This window comes from Diadema setosum, chromosome 14 (genome assembly GCF_964275005.1).
Source record: "Diadema setosum chromosome 14, eeDiaSeto1, whole genome shotgun sequence".
Taxonomy (NCBI): Eukaryota; Metazoa; Echinodermata; class Echinoidea; order Diadematoida; family Diadematidae; genus Diadema; species Diadema setosum.
In genome coordinates, this window is record NC_092698.1 from 22,213,970 (window position 1) to 22,231,424 (window position 17,455).

The following is a 17,455-nucleotide window of genomic DNA, read 5'->3' on the forward strand; positions in this document are numbered from 1 at the left end:
GGCATACTGCTGCTTCCTCCGAGACACTTGAGAAAAACTTCCCTTACCTCCCAATTTCCTGTGACAGGTTTCCATACTTGGAACATCGCTAGACTCCCCCTGGCCCTACCCGCCCCCTTCCCTTCCCTCTTCCATGCCGGCCCCGTCTTCACCCCTCTTACCTGTACCGCTGCGGTAGATCTTCAATGTCCCCTGTCCTTTTCAGCATCAACATAAACCTGTATAATTATGTCCCCCTGCTCTTCTTTAATATCAAAGCTCTACATTTGACAAATCCTTCCACCAATCCTTAATGCTCTGTTACCCTGAGAGCATATCTTAAACATGTGTTTTATACCCCTGCTATGCTATTTCTTATTTGTTTAATCATGTAGTAAAAACCTATTTTTATAAATTTGTCATAGTTGAAACAAATAAATAGTAGGTCATATTATTGTTTGACCATTGTAGTTTGGAGATTGATATAATTTTTGAGATTGGTGGTGAGGATGACAATTTTTACGGTAGAAATATCAAATGGGCTTGTGAGATAATTGTCCCCGCCGAACGAGTTCGAGCAGGGGACTATGAAACGGGCTCCGTACGTGTGTGTGTCCGTGTGTCCGTGTGTCCGTCTGTCCGTGCGTCCGTGTGTGATCAAAATGTTCAAAATGCTACTCCTTCGCCATTTCTTACCCGATTTTGATTCTGTTTGCTTTATATGATAGCACCTCATGGGAGCTTTGAAACTTCTATACAGAATTTCAGTTGTGACCTTTGACCTTGACCTTTGACCTATATTGTACATTTTGCTTCAAAATGCTACTCCTTCGCCATTTCTAACCCGATTTTGATTCCGTTTGCTTTATATGGTGGCACTAGGTGAGGGCTTCAAAACTTCTACACAGAATTTTGACCTTTGACTTCTTTGACCTTTGACCTTGATTTTTGACCTATATTGCACATTGCCTACAAAATGCTACTCCTTCGCCATTTCTAACCCGATTTTGATTCCGTTTGCTTTATGTGATGACACTAGGTGAGGGCTTCAAAACTTCTACACAGAATTTTGACCTTTGACTTCTTTGACCTTTGACCTTGATTTTTGACCTATATTGTACATTTTTCTACAAAATGCTACTCCTTCGCCATTTGTAACCCAATTTCAATTCCGTTTGCTTTAAGTGATGGCACTAGGTGAGGGCTTCAAAACTTCTACACAGAATTTTGACCTTTGACTTCTTTGACCTTTGACCTTGATTTTTGACCTGTATTGTACACTTTGCTACCAAATGCTACTCCTTCGCCATTTCTAACCCGATTTCGATTCCGTTTCCTTTATGTGATGGCACTAGGTGAGGGCTTCAAAACTGCTACACAGAATTTTGACCTTTGACTTTTTTGAACTTTGACCTTGATTTTTTTACCTATATTGTACATTGGCTACAAAATGCTACTCCTTCGCTATTTCTAACCCGATTTCGATTCCGTTTGCTTTATGTAATGGCACTAGGTGAGGGCTTCAAATCTTCTACATAGAATTTTGACCTTTGACTTCTTTGACCTTTGACCTTGATCTTTTTACCTATATTGTACATTTTGCTACTAAATGCTACTTCCGGCGGGGACATATATTACGCACCGCGTGATTTCTACTTTTCCTTGTATTCTTCTATTTTCAGAATGTATTATATTTTCATAATGTAATATTTGTCAGTACTTATCTGAATATGATGTAGACGTTAAATTCAATTCTGTGATAGTATTCACGTAACTTGTAAACATTATCATGAGGAATCATAAGGGAAAAGATCAAATTTAATACCCTTGTTTCAATTGACTCTCTACCGAGAGATGTTGGATAACTCCCCCTTTCAAATCCCTCCCCCATAATGTATGTAAATAAAGTCATTCCTTGTCATGTTTACGGCTATGTATGATGCTTGAATGCCTCATCAAGATCTTTTTAGATATTCTTTGTATCTCTCTACATTTTGTGCTGGTCAATCTTCATCGATGTACCAGGTTTTAAAAACCATCGCCATATTTTAGTGTAGATTAGATCTTGTGAGATCGAGAAAGGGCCGATGACGTGATCATAAACTTCTCAGATATATATGTCTCATCCTCTTCTGCTTCCTTTGTTCCAAACGTATCTTTCAAATCTGTCATATTTGTCTCTGCCTGAATCTGTCTTTACCCCCAACCCCCCACCCCGCCCCATTCAACCATTCTTCTTTGTTTCCCAATGTGAGCCATATATATTTATACAGACCTGAGGTTTAAGATGTCTGATGCTTATCATTTCACATGACAGAGTCTTAGTGTATGATTCTTTGATAGTACACGTCAGAATGAGTTAGCCATGATATCTTTGTTTCTTTGTTTTGAAGCTCAGTATACAATAGTTGTGTATTACAAGTTCAAGATTGAGTGTTAACCCCATGCTCCAAACACCCCCCCCCCCTCTTTAGCTGAGTACTGTATATTCCAAGTATTTCATGGATTTTGCAAGTCGAAGGCGGTTGATGAATAAACCAACAAGGAAATTTTTAACTGTGATCTCAACGTGAATGCAAACTGCACATGTACATTTTTCCGGTCAGTACTGTACGCCATGATGGCGAATTTAACTACTCGTGAAATTGTCGGGAAGTCCCAATTCACAAGAGATTAAACTTGCTAAATATATGGCGTATACAGTACATCAAGTCCATGTATGTACATTGATGGGCCAAGTCTTGTGTGTGATATCAGATATAGTGTCTCAGAGAAGCTAGCAGCTTGTGAAGAAAGTTTAACCTTTTCATTCCTTTTCTCTTCTGTGATTTGATTACTTACTGTGTCTACTTGGCATACACATGTACACATGTACAAAAATTTATGTACAAAAATGTATGTACATGGCATGCAAAGGGTGTGTGAAGATACAGAGGCTGGGGAATTTAGGGAGGCAACTATGATTGGTCAGACAGGGTCTTGCCAGAAATTTCAATTTGATGACATCCATTTTTTTTTTTTTTTGGGGGGGGGGGGGGGCTATGGGGTGGTTTTTCTTTGTGTAGTGATTTTTAGGAGAAAACAATGACTTTGCAGTATTTATGCCATGTTTTATTGCACACTTTTCATGATTAAACATGCACTAGGCAACTGACTGGCACCGAAAGAACAGGGATGATAATCAAATGTGTCTGTCGAAACATGAATACTGCTCTAACTGCATCCATTTTTGTTTTCTTGTTTTTCTCCCCCCTCCCCCTTTTTGGTTTCCCCTTATCTGCCTCTCTGTCTGAAATTCTCCAATCTTTGTCTTTTCTATGTTTTGTTTTCGTGGACTTCAACGCTGTGTCCTTTCTTCGGCTTCTGCTACTCTCAATTTGTCTCACTCACTTTGACCCCCCCCCCACCCCCACTCTCTTTGTGTCCTCTCATGATCTTCTTCTCTCTCTGCCATTCTCTGCCCATTTCCCGCATTTCCCCCCAAACCTTTTCCTCCACATCATGTCTTGATATCAACTCTCTTGCCTCATTTTCTATTTCTGCTTGTCTGCTTCCATCATTTTCCTCTATCTCACCTGTCATTTTTTTTCTTCTTCTATTTTCTGTGGTTTTGTCACTCACTTTTTCCTTTCCACCTCTGGTTCTTTTGTTCGTCTTTGTCTGCGTATGTTTGACGTATGTCCTCTGTCTGTCTATCGGTATACCCTGTTGTCATTTTTCTTTTTCCTCTCCTTCTCTCTCTTGCCCCCCTTCTCCACCCCCACCCCCCCCCCCAAAAAAAAATCTATCTGTTCTTCCTCCACTGGTTTTTTTTTTTTTCACTTCCCATTCCGCCCTGCAGCGGGGACGTTTTCCACGGGTGCGATGCAGGGCGCGCAGCAGGCAGTGACTACAGGCACCGCACACCAGGGACACCAGCCTCCACTGGTAAGTCGGTCATCCCTCGCTCACGTGTCGAATGCTCTGCTAATTTTGTTACCGTGAAACTTGTCCAAACAGAACTTCAAGGGATAGTATAGTATTAGTTCGGATGAGGATTCAGCTTCTAACTCTTTGCGAGATACTGAGAAACCGCTTATGAGATGTAAAATCCACTTATGAAATGTTAAACAGCATACAATTCCGAGAGGAATCTAAAGGTTGTTTGATGAAAAATCAGCTTTGAAATGGCTGAGGTATCCAAACATGAAGTAAAACAAAATGATCCTAATGAAAGGTGGGTCCCACCTTTTATTAGGATTGTTTGTTTTGGATTTTTCAGCCATTTCAAAACCAATTTTCATAAATAAACTTTTTATTCCTCTTAGAATTATATGCTCTTTCATATTTCATTGAAGATTTCTCATTATCTCACACACACAAAAAAAAAATGTTGGAAACCTGAAGCCCCATCACAACCAAAAATATATATCATCGCTTTTTAATGCGTTTGTACCATCATGCGCAACAACAACAACCACAATGACAGGCTGAGAGAGAGAGAGAGCGAGAGAGAGAAAGAGATATACAGACAGACAGATAGACGAAGTAGGCAGACAGATACACAAAACTCGACATCATTTATCTCGTTGCCATCATTTGTCTTCCGAAGTGGATTTGGATGACTTTAGTTTCATCTCACTCGCCCGTAATTACTGGTCCTTGAAACGATGGGCGTGTTGTAGTTGTCTCGTCAGGATTTCTATATTTCGTTTTTTGTGTGTTCGTTCATTTCTTTTACTTTCATCAGGGTTCTAGAGCTCCACCACCCTGACCCCTGTATTAAAGCAACAATCATGTGCTGTGTATTTCCAGTGATGATGAGTGCTGATGTGTGATTGCAGTGATTTCGTGCATCCTGTGGACAAGTTGTTTTCCTAATTTGTGATTACGTATGCAGTGCAAAATTGATGTTACTGCTTATCAAAACAACAACAACAAAAAAACTATTCGTCATTGATTTTGATAATGCCTTTATGTGTAGCGTATTTTCGATCTACGATACTAAGAATGAAATGTTGATTGGTCAGTGTGTCGATTATCTACAGACGTACAGATTTACTGATTATCCAAAAAAAAAAAAAAGACCAAACAAAGGAAAAGAAAAAGAGAGAGAAAGAGATAATTTTATGTTGATTGTAGTGACATGACATTAATGGGATCTGTTAAAGATGAAACAGCGTCCCAAGCAAAGTGTCAGTAGTTATATTTATCTGCTGCGTGTTTTGAGTACCAGACAGCTTTCGGAATGAGTACCAAACAGCTTTATGAATGCTCTGCTTGATATGCAACAACGATTAATCATCAGTGTGGAAGTTTTGTTAATTCTGCTCAATGGATCTTTGTATCATCTGCATTTTTTGATTTGATATTGGACATCAAAATGTGCAGAAGGGAGCTCGCGTTTTAATCAGAAGAAAAGTGATTGAGCAGGGATGAAACGTACAGCTACTTAACTTGTGAATGAACTGATCATGTTACAAGGCAGGCTCTGCAGTGACCACGCCAAAGCTGATTTAAGATTTCGTCTTTAATCTTTGCTAGAATGCAAAAACAACCAAACAAGCAATGGAGAATAACATGGAGATGGCAACAGAGACATGTGTCTTAGTATCTGAACTTTATGCTAGAATGGCAGCACAGGTAGATTTTGAGGGGATGGGATGGGGGTGGGGTGGGGGGAAATGGCAGCAAATTTGTCAGAGATGTCCAAATGAAAAGAAAAAAAAATGGAAGTGAGGGCCTGTTGCCTTGGAGATGAGCCAAGGTGCCATCCTGCAAACTCCAAATTTTGGAGAGGAAATGATGTCACTTTTAAATGCTCCTGATTAGAGAGAGATGGGGGGAGAGAGAGAGATCTATGGAGATACGTATGATAGAGAAGAGATTGACAGAGAAAGTGAGGGAGGTCGAGAGCTATATAGGTAGAGAGAGGGAGAGAGCGAATGCGACAGTGAGCACAAGGGTAGAAGTGCACCAGCGCCTGTGGTAGAAATGCCAGTGTATGTGTATATGTTAGCCTAGGTAGGAGCGGATAATGACAGAGCAGAAGTTGAACTCGGTGGGCTGTGGAGCAGAGGGATGAGACGTGAGTATGACAGCAGGTGTGCGCTAATTGTGTGTGTGTGTGTGTGTGTGTGTGTGTGTGTCTGTGTGTCTGTTTGTGTGTGTCTGTGTGAGTGTGTGTGTGTGTGTGTGTCTGTCTGTCTGTTTCTGTTGCTGTATGTATGAGTTGGAAGGGGGGTTGGTGGGGCAGACGATACGACTCAAAGGGTTATGGGTCATTATGCCGCTTCATAGGAATGTTAAATATCCGACAGACCCGGCTGTTGAATCATATATGTCAGCCCAACATGCCTACTACACTTCAGGCTACTTTTGTGCTCTCAACATACCCCTTGGTACTTTGATGTTGATAAGTGATTTTTTTGGAGATGATGCTTTGTGTCGTGATAAACCGCATTTTGTACGTATACCTTTATTAAAACCTGAAGCATGCATCTATTGTACATTTGTATATATGCAGGTAGGATGCGACGTTATGTTGGAAATACTTGTTTTGGGGTATTGAGAAAGTCACTTACTACACAAATTAGGGGCATTTGAAAAATGTTGAATGTGCAACATTCAATAGGTCAAGTGTGTTGAACCTTCCAAAGCTGGGTTAGAATAGATTATGCCGTTACTATTATTGGCATCACCATGAAATAAATATTTTATTGTTTGGTGAAAAATATACATCAGCTGCATTCAACGAATGTGAAGAACTTCTGCTGTCTCTGTTCCACAAAAAGTACAAGATGTGGGGATTGTGGCTAATATGCATTTATGTGTGTAAATGTTTGTATGCGTGTCTCAGAAATAGGTAGAACACTTTGTACGTAGTCCAAAACGAGTTGGCTCTATCAGGACAAGAGTCACGCTGGCATTTCATGTCGTGTACGAGTGTATTTTATCCGTCTAACATTCCTCATTTGGCTGTCAAAACTATTAGCTGCTGATCAAATGTTGATTTATCTTCTACTGAAACTTACCCTTGTTGAGAGACACTGTGGTAGTATAGGTAAATTAGAAATTAATCGACTGCTATTTGTCGCGCAGCTTTCATGCATGTACAATGTATATCAAACCGGTGTGTGACAGACTGTCACAACGAATAGCATTCCGTGCGAAATAGTCTCTCTCATAGCTTTAGTGACATGTGTGAAACTTTTTAATCTTGAAGAGTATGTAAGTTGAGTAGAGAAAAATGTGATACAGTATATAAACCTTCAAGTGATTTATATTCCTGGGCATAAATTTCTTTTAATCATGTTGGTACTACAATGTACAATACATTGATGTACAAGTGCAAAATTTGATGCAAGTATGACCACCTATTAAAATCAACCAGAGCAAAACGTTGGTGGAAACGTGTGTGTGAATTGTCCTGTCAGCTGCTAAATGCTTTGATTGCCCTATTTATGCGGTAATTAAGACGGGACATAAATATCCTCCAGAGAAGGTTGTTTACGTGTATAAATAGGCACGCAAGCCACCTGCCTGTGGGTATGTTTCTAAGTTGGCAAGACTAGTCTATTCTAGGCTATTGGATCAAACATGTCTCCACGTCATTGTTCGAGAGCATGCGGCTATGATGGGTATGCACATGTACAAGTACACTGTGTGTTCTTGTTTTTAATAGGACCACTTTCTTTTGCTTTGTTTTTTGATATCTTAGCCATTTCAATTTTTCGATTTTTTTTCTTATTTTCATCAAATAAACTTTGAATTTCTCTTTATTTTGATAGAATTTTATGCTCTTTTCGTATATTAGTCATGAGTGGTTTCTGATTATCTCGCAAAAGTTAAAAACTGAATCCCCATTTCTACCAAAACTACAGTGTATATCACCCCTTTAAATACTCAGAGAGTTGAACCTTGGCCTTAGAATGACTTGTAACTGATCAAAATTGGATTATCCTAACCCACCAAAATTAGAAAAAAATAATGTAAAAAAAAAATAATGGCAAATTGAATGTGCAGGAATGCTACCTTTAAAAAAGGGCTTTGCAGTTTTAGGTCCTTATTCCAGCACACTGAACTCTCCCTTTATTTTGCGCGGAACCAAAAAAAAAAAAAGAAAGAAAAAAAGTAAGGTTGTAAAACCCCGTGGCAACCACTATGAAGGAATTATCAGACTAATATATAACATCCTGCACTCATTAATAGTACACCAATCATGAATGTGATTTAAAAGCACCTGGAGACCTAATTTTCCCCCAATTATCTGTTGGGTTTTATAGCTCAGTTTCACATGAAAGCATGGGTGGAGAATGTAGAAAAACAGACAAAAAGGTCTTCAAAAATACTATCAAAAGCGTCACTCCAACTTAATTTCAATGCCCCCAAACTTGAAATGTACAGTAGCTAGGATAACCCTATCAGAAAACACTGATATCTATTATTATCATCTGCTGTGTTAACCTAAACGCGCTGTATTTAGACCTACATTGTACTAGAAAATCAACTGGGACAATTTTCCCTTTTTTTTAATGGGTTTATGATGCAGAGTCAGATATTTTGATATCTCTTAGACCCAACTGACTCTTTCCTTCTCAATTCAGAATAGGCAAATCAAAACAGAAGAGTTTCAGTTTCAATTTGTTTTATTTATCCACTCGTACAAATAAGAAATGTGATAGATCTACAACAATTTAACTATGATGTGACAATTCGATGATAACTGAATTTGCTCATAACATAGAAAGACATACAGGTACATGAAAGAAATAACATATACATGTATGTGTAAACATTACATGTTTTTTTCATACAAGTAGAGGAGACTACTATTAAATAAAGCAAAACCATGTATATTTTTCTTACACTGAGTTTGGAATTTTCAAGTGGCTGTTTGTGTGTGTGTGTGTGTGTGTGTGTGTGTGTGTGTGTGTTTGTATGTTTTTAGGGGATAGGTTGTGTGTAGAAAACAAACACAGTTGAGTTCACAATGAATCCATGAATTCCTGACATTATAAACCATAAATGCTTTTGAAATGAAATATACTAAGTTCACTTGTATCCAATGTTGAGATTGCAGTGTGTGTGCGTGTGTTTGTTTCCCCCACACATCCTAGGCCCCTGACTTCACAGGCCTGCAGTAATTGATTGTAAAATTTGATACCAATCTCACCTCACTGGCCACCTGTGTGGCGAGCAACATGACAGCCAATTGTAGATCTTCTTTTTTTTTTTTTTTTTAATGACGCAGGGGGTACCTCACCGACGAGATAACTGATTGAAGGATTTCGAGCAGGAGAGGTGTGAAAACTTGCTGTAAATTTAAAGGGGAGGTACTGTACGAGCACGTGTAGAGCCAGAGGATAGAAGGCAGCATGACTGTGTAAGTGTGTGAGGGAGTTGGATATTGACTGTGCTATGAAAGGAACTGCTGGATGGTGGTTTGTTGGAGGAGAAGGAAGGTGGAAAGACTGTGAGATTGGAGACGCAGATGTCTTAGTGCAATGGAGGTGGAGACGGGGGGGTGGGGGGGGGGGGAGGGGGGCAAGCATTGCGTAAGAGCAAGATCCGTGCAAGCTGCAGCAACACCACAATCAGGAGGGGAATATACTGGTTTTGAATTTTGGCAGAGAAGAAGCAGCAGAATGAGGAAGTTGTTTAATTGGAGCGATCATGTACAAATCTCACTGTATTTCCCCTCTCTCTCTCTCCTTTGGTGTATCTTCGGTGTCCCTGATGTAGAACTCGGCCAAGCAGCCGGGCATGACCTCAGCTCAGCTGAACCTGATGACCAACATCCAGCAAGGGTTCACCGCCATGGAGGAAGCGAGAAACGACCTGGGCACGCGGGCAGAGATCCCGCCCCTTGGCTCTGACCAGGTAGGGTAACAATATGCTCTTAACATATTTTTGTTTTGATCTTGGTTTCACTGGTACTGTCGATGTAAAAAAGTTATTTCTCAATCTCTAAACTCAATCCACGCTTATCCTTTGCAAACCTCACAAACTTAACTTTTAAAAGTACAGATGTCACTGATATGTTTATATAATATTCATGTTATTCTTTGTAAGTGAGGCATGTGAGGAAAAAGTTTTACTCTCTTGAAGCAACCTGGAAACTATTCTATCTTGAGTCCTTGTTGTGTATAAACTTTAAAGGGGACTGAAAGCTGAATATTCAGTGGATTGAATAATAATAGAAAACTAAAAAATAGAAAAGTTTGAGGGAAATCAGGCAGTCTGCTAAAAAGTTGTGAATTTCAATTTTGGTTACTCTGTCACTAGATAGAGAAGACTACAACAATATGTGCTCTCACCAGATAGGACAACCATATGAAAATATAAGTTAATTTCATAAAATGTAATATTTTGTGAAGGTACATGTACACATTCCTTCCATTTGTAACTGACATATAAGGGTAATATAATTCTCCATGCCTTCTGAAAGAGGTACTGTAAGCCAAGTGCTCTTTTTGCATGAAAAATGAAAATAATGTTGTTGTTGTTGTTTTCTGAACATTCAGGCATCCATGCAGTGGCGACAGAACGCCATGGACGTCAACAAGCAGAACATCCAGTCCCAGCTGAGCGCCATGGCCGCGGCCACGGCGGGCATCATCAGCGAGACGTCGGGCAGCCCGGAGGACACCGACTACACAGCTGTCGGTTCCCACGTCACCACCATGTAAGCCACCTGCCCCCTGTCATTCCGTACAGATCTTTATCAGATTCGATCTGAGCCTTATTTTCCTTTAAAAAAAAGGAATGTGGTCTTTGGCAACCAACAAATTGAATGTATGTGTTTGTGCCCATGTGAGCGTCACCGCTTCGTTGATTGCCAAGCTTCTGCTGTTTTCTTTCCTGATTTTTTTTTTTAATAAGTTTTGTCTGTTTTGCCTTTTGGCTTGTTACCAGTTGCAAGTTTCGATGCTATTGGCCAAGATTTTATACATTATGCCCACTGAACAGAATTCCAACATGTACACATATGTCATAGCTACAAAGACTTGTAAGATAGATCTGTATTTCAATTCGTCATTCTTTGGAAGCAGTTCTGTGAAGGGGAGTGAGCAGAAATTTTGAATGATCACCAAGACCATCTTTCGTGCAATTTTGATTCCTCTTGATTACATGATGATTGAAAAAACAAACAAACAAACAAACCCAAAAACTGTAAAGAGAAGGGGATGCATTGTACAAGAGATGTGATCTGCATTGACTTTGCTTTGATGATATATTTTGCTTGTTTCTTTCTGTGTTAATACTTTAAACAAGTGATAAATATTAGCATCAAGACCTGGGATTTGGCTTATATTGAATCATGATGCCGATTTCCATCTTCCTAAGTCATTTACTATCGAGACATGAAAGAATTCCAAGGGAGAGTTTTCACTGGACACCGTTTAATCAGTGCTCATCTACAAAAGGCCAGCACAAGAATAATTTGACTTCTTGTTGTTGTGCTATTTTTACTCTTTTTTTGTGGTTTATCATCAGTAAAAATACCCTCCCCCCCCAAAAAAAAAAAAAAAAAAAAAAATAATAATAATAATCCATCCTCTATTTGCAGCTCTTCCAACCTGACTGAGATGACCAAGGGGGTGAAGATGCTTGCTGCCCTCTTGGGCAACGAACAGGACAGTGAGAAGCTGCTGGGGGCCGCCAGGAATCTCATGGATGCCTTCTCTGATCTCCTCAAGTGCGCCCAGCCAGATAGTCAAGAGGTACGGTAGTCACAACAAGAAACGAGAAACTCAAGCTGCATCTTGAGTTACTCCTGATAGCTTGCTATGGGGAAAGTCATCTTATCATTTTTTTTTCCCCTTACCGTGAGGAAGAACTTGTTGATCTCTTGCCATTTGAGCCCACGAAGCTGGGTAGCAGACAAAGGATAGGATAGTTGTAGGTGGGAATACCTTTGCTGAAAGCAAAACAATCAATGGGAGATATTAAGAAGAAATTCCATAGTTCACATTTTGTAAAATTTGCCATGAATAAAGTTTTGAACTACACAGTATGTTAGGTATCAAATTCAGTCTATCTGGCAAAGATACGACAACAAAAGAGTGTCAAGTTTTTGTATATTAAGAAAAGCAAATTTATTGCTTATTTCTCTTTCTTCAAAGATGAATGTCACCAGAACATCAGATAGATTTGAGTCCAATCTGCATGACCTGTGCTTTCAGCGTGTGCAGTGTCAATGACATATGTTATCATGTCTGAATTGGCTTATTCTGTAAATACACATTATATATAAATGCATGCTACCTAAGAGATGACACAAATGTGAACTTCTTCTGCAATGATGCCGTTCTTCCCTGTCACAGCCACGCCAGAACCTGCTTGGTGCCGCAAACCGTGTTGGCGAGACCCAGAATGCACTGCTGCGGTGCATGGGCACCACTGGAGACGTGGATCCAGGATTCCAGGTGAACTGATTCGATTTTGATTTTGATTTTTTTGATTTGGGTTGGACTTTGATGTCTCGTATGATCAGGGGAGTAAAGAGTGAGTGCACAGTGACATAGATGTGAATGGCAGAGAAAAGATTAGTGTACAGAGGTCCAACTTGTATGTATGCAGGTGCACACACAGTTTAGTGTAAAATTTTGTGTTCAATTTTTTCATTCTCCATCTTCATGATGCATATGGTAACAGAATAAATGTATTAACTATAGTCTGTCACACCATATGACTGGAGGATCATGATACACTGTGGGTATTATATAACGTAGAGCTTATAGCGGAATAGACTTAGAAATTTGAATTTCTCAGGTGCATGCTCTTTTGGAGATTGTTCAACTGGAATGTAATAAAAATTGGTTTTCTGTGTGATTGTTAGACTGGATTACAATATTATTACATCTAAAATGCTGAATAAAGAAATGGGGAATAATATATTATTTTCATGTATGTTTGAGCATTTGGAATTCTGAGATGTTTATTTTAATGCCAATTTCTTTCACTTCTTTCAGGATGCTCTCCTGGCCCTGGCCAAGGCCGTTGCCAATGCCACTGCTTCCCTTGTGCTGAAGGCTAAGAATGTGGCCAGCAAGACTGAGGACTCTGAACAACAGAGTAGGGTCATCGGCTCAGCCACACAGTGCGCCCTCAACACCTCTCAGCTCGTCGCATGCACGAAAGTACGTTGGTAGTTTCCCGTATTTGCTGTTCCATTTTCTAGTCAGTTTGTAGAAACTTATGCCCAGTTAGTGAAAATGCCACGCATTGATACGACAGAGAAACACCAAGTGAATAGTCCTGTGTTCTGTTAATGTATCAGTGCATAGTGCATGACGCAACACACATTAAAAGAACCTCTGTTGCACAGTACAGGGCTAGGGCATACTAGTGTGTTCCTCTGCAAAACAGCTTTAATATGATAGTGTCGTCCTCTGCATTAATCAAAATTTTATTCATTTTACCAAACAACGTTTTATGTCCATATATCTATTTTTTTATCTGTATTTTTTTTTTGTTAATCACATCATTACTTTCTTGTAATATCAAATTATTGTTATCAACATTTTTGTATGAAAGAAATGCAGAAAAGTATCTGCAAACACACATGTAGAACTAGTAACATTAGATGGGTATGTCATCCCAAGTTATGATGCAGATATGCATCTACATGCCTGTGAAGCTATGAGATCTGTTCTTTGCATCATACCTCTCTACAAGATCAATAAATTTTGAGAGGGGATTTGTATGTTTTTGGTTTGCCATCATTATTCCATTCAAATTCAGGTGCATTCTCTGAGCATAAATAGCTTGTTTGCAGATGCCACATGTCATGCCGTACTCACCCACAGTGCCCATCATCACTCTAAAGGTCATGAAGTTTAACAAAATATGGAGCGTAGCAACAAAAAAAAAACAACAACTACACAATCCAAAAACCTCCAGAAGAAGGAGATTGCATATGCTGAGATCCTTTTACTGAGAGAGTCACAAATAAAAAGGGGCAGTGGATATTTCTTTTCTGTTGTTTGGTGTTTCCCTTTCCGAAAGCATTACGTGAATGTTTTGTTATAGGGCAAGTCGCATGTACCCTTTTGTTGGTATTAATCACATGACTTTACCCCCCTCTTGCCAGGTTATCGCGCCCACCATCAGCAGCCCAGCTTGCCAGGAGCAGCTGGTGGAGGCGGCCAAGCTCGTGGCCAAGTCTGTCGAGAATGTGGTGGATGCCTCACGGGTGAGGACCGGAGGGGACTCCGTGGGGGGAAGGGGGATGGAGAGGGAAGGGGGTAGAGCAGGTGTAGATGTGGTTGGGTAACCATGGTGAAGGTGATGTCAGATGGAGGTGAGGTGGTGGTAGTAGGGGGGAGGACGGTAATGATTAGGGGATCGCTGTGTTGTGCCTCTCCCTTGAAAGATGCCGGAGCCATGATCCCTCATATGTTGGGGTGATATTTGCCCATTTACTTGCTGTGTCTTCTGTCAGATAATAAGCATCTTGTGATTGGGAAAACACAGGGCTAGGACTCAGCACTATGATATGCTTAAGCAATTTGACTTGTGTACATTCTACATGTATCATGTATCAAGGACATTTTTTTTTTTTTTTCAGTCTATATTCATCACTGAAAGCTAGCAACATGTGTGTTACAGTGTAAGAATTGTAATCAGTTTGATATGTCATTTCAAATGTATACAATAGTACTAAGGTTATCAGACTTTGTGTATGTTATCACTGTCAATTCTATGTAGTGTAAACTTATATTCATTTGAATCAAATTTAGAGCTAGATTTGATAATGATTGATTTGACTTTGTTTAGATAACTTAAATCAATCCTCATACAGACTTAAAGTGGTCATTAATGAAGCCTACTCCGGCCATATTGTTGATAGCCACAATATTGAAAAAATATATTGAGGTCTGTTTGAACACTGGTAATGTTTATGTATCCATGTGAATAGTCTTGCATGCAAAAAAAACCAAAACAAAACAAAACAAGAGAAGCATTGAATTCACTTCAGAAGATTCCCCTGATTCCACCTCGCAGCAAGCCACCGACGACGAAAACTTGCTCCAGGACCTCGGGGAGGCAGCCACGGCCGTCACCAAGGCGCTCAACAACCTGCTGCAGCACGTCAAGCAGGGCACGGGCAGCCACCGCGCCCAGCCGCTCTACGACGAGGCCTGCGACCGCATCGTCACCGCCACCGACAAGCTCTTCAGCAGCGTGGGCAACGCGGCCGAGATGGTCAAGCAGGCCAAACTCCTAGCTATGGTGAGTCCTCGGGTCGTCCAGCCTTGTGGTCATTGTGATATTGTCTTCTTGGAAACTGCTAGCAAATGCTATGGTATGCACAAGGACATTGCATAGACGGACATCTTTATGTAGTGCTTATATTGATTTTTGATCAAATTTGGGGAAAAATTTGAGAAATATCGAGTTCATGTCGTTTGACAAATTTTAGTCAAATTTTATAGCATTATTTTGTGGCTTAAAGTGACTTTTCACCCTTTGCATGCCACATCAATTTCTTGTCCATAGGTACTTTTATATATATTGTGTGTGAAATTTGTGCACATTTGTCTCATTGGCACAGAAAGAGGTGATTAATCAAACCTACTCAAGCATATTGTTGATGGCCACAGAATTTGTGTGTGTGTGTACTTTCTTCCCTCTCTCTCTCTCTCTTTATCTCCTCTCAGTGAAGGGTGATGTGAATACATCTTCTAAGTATGTCCTATTATTTAGACAGTCATTTCTGAGGCCATTATCCTAGTTAAGCTTCTGCGTTTGATTATGGTCTCCTGTATTTCTGTTATATCTAGAGTTGCTTAATTTGTCTTTTGAATGACAGATACACGGGATTCTGTGTTTTCTTATATGCATGAAATAACGTCTACTTGTTTTCATTTTGCATTTTGATAGAATAATGTTGGATATTTGAATTAACCATTTATCTGATTCAACTGTTAGATTTAAATAATTTTGTGCTCAAGTAGTTCATTGAATTGACTTTGTATTACATTTATGTATGAAAAAGAAATTCAGAAATAAAATAAAATCAATACAATACAATACAATACAATACAATACAATACAATACAATACAATACAACTGAAAGTTATTGATGTCAGCTTGAAGATTCGAATAAGTATGAGTTGAAGTGAGCTCCTTTTTGTTTTTTGTCAAATGATTTGCATGGGACTGAGTGAAGCATTCAATTCACTTGAGAAGATTCACATGATGATGACATTTCTCCCTCACACCCCCCCCCCTTCTCCCCTTCCCCCTTCCCTCACCCCTCTCGTTCCCTTTCCCTCCTCCAGGCAACGTCCCAGCTGGTGAATGCCATCAAGGGCGAGGCAGAGGATGTGGAGGGCGACTCCCAGAAGAGGCTGCTCGGGGCTGCCAAGCAGCTGGCCGATGCCACAGCTAGGATGGTTGAAGCTGCCAAGGTTCGTTGTCACCTTTTTTGTGATTGGGGGGTTTTCGTAATGTTTTATTCATTTATTTAAAAAAAAAATTGTCTCCTCTTGCATGCCTCCCTCGATTAAGATCAAGCAATACTTTTAAAGCTGTTATTTTGACATACAGATATTTCTGCGATAGAGGAGGTCACAAAACATTTTCATACGATATTGTTTTGCACACTCACACCAAGGCTATCTTAAGTGAAAGAACTCCTGTCCATAAATTTAATGAGATCAGATGGAGTTATTTTTGTGTGTTGTCAAATTGGCAAAAATCAAACCCTCACAAAAATAAGAGCTTTTGCAGTAGCTTCAAATGAAAGTCTCCTGCATTTTTTTTTTCTCTTGTCTATTGCCATTTTTTCAATCCCTACTTATTTCTCTCTCTCTCAAGATCACGTAATCATGTTTCACAATTTAGTTGATTGGTGGTGTGGGATCATACTTTGTTACATTCCCTTTTCATTATGCTTCAAAGAATGAATGTTGTTCATGTTTGACTGTTTGGAAAAGAATTCAGAAATAAAAGGGAATCTAATCAAATCAAATTTGGTGTAACATCCTACCACTTTGAATGTGGTCACGGTGTTGATCATTCCCTGTATCTCCCGAACTACGTTTGCATTGAACATCCAGTCTGATTCTACATATATTCATGTAGAAACTGTGTCTTTTTCCTCCCCCCCCCCCAACTTTGATTGAGAATGAATAAATGAATGAATGAATATTATCTGCATACATTTAATATATGTTATCCCATTGACTGTAACCATGGCAACTGTAAAGCTTTTCACAGGCATTACTGTAAAAGTGGAAATTTTCACAGTTTTGACATTTTTGTGTATATTGCGCGACCAGAAACTACTCACAAAAATAAAAGCAGCCAATTATTTTTGCATGTCATATGTTCCAGTAGTTGATGTCTTGATTCTGCAGAATTAAAAACATCATCTTAAGCAGTCCAGTGCAAAAAATTACTCGTGTGAAAATACCCACCTTTACAGTACCCAATCCTTGTCATACAGGGCACCATACTATTAAATTGCAGGTAGAATACAAT

At 39.6% G+C, this 17,455-nt stretch overlaps 1 protein-coding gene across 5 annotated transcripts in view; it reads left to right on the forward strand.

Annotated features, from left to right (window-relative positions):
* The window catches only part of LOC140237434 (talin-1-like), a 182,951-nt gene that overhangs the window by 96,264 nt on the left and 69,232 nt on the right, over positions 1-17,455 (forward strand). For all 5 annotated transcript variants that reach the window (XM_072317361.1, XM_072317358.1, XM_072317357.1 and 2 more), the window contains 9 exons: positions 3,821-3,906; positions 9,703-9,840; positions 10,485-10,645; positions 11,531-11,684; positions 12,288-12,389; positions 12,936-13,103; positions 14,057-14,158; positions 14,971-15,198; positions 16,252-16,380. In XM_072317361.1, the coding sequence (XP_072173462.1) occupies positions 3,821-3,906; positions 9,703-9,840; positions 10,485-10,645; positions 11,531-11,684; positions 12,288-12,389; positions 12,936-13,103; positions 14,057-14,158; positions 14,971-15,198; positions 16,252-16,380 (1,268 nt within the window). The remainder of the gene's footprint in view (positions 1-3,820; positions 3,907-9,702; positions 9,841-10,484; positions 10,646-11,530; positions 11,685-12,287; positions 12,390-12,935; positions 13,104-14,056; positions 14,159-14,970; positions 15,199-16,251; positions 16,381-17,455) is intronic.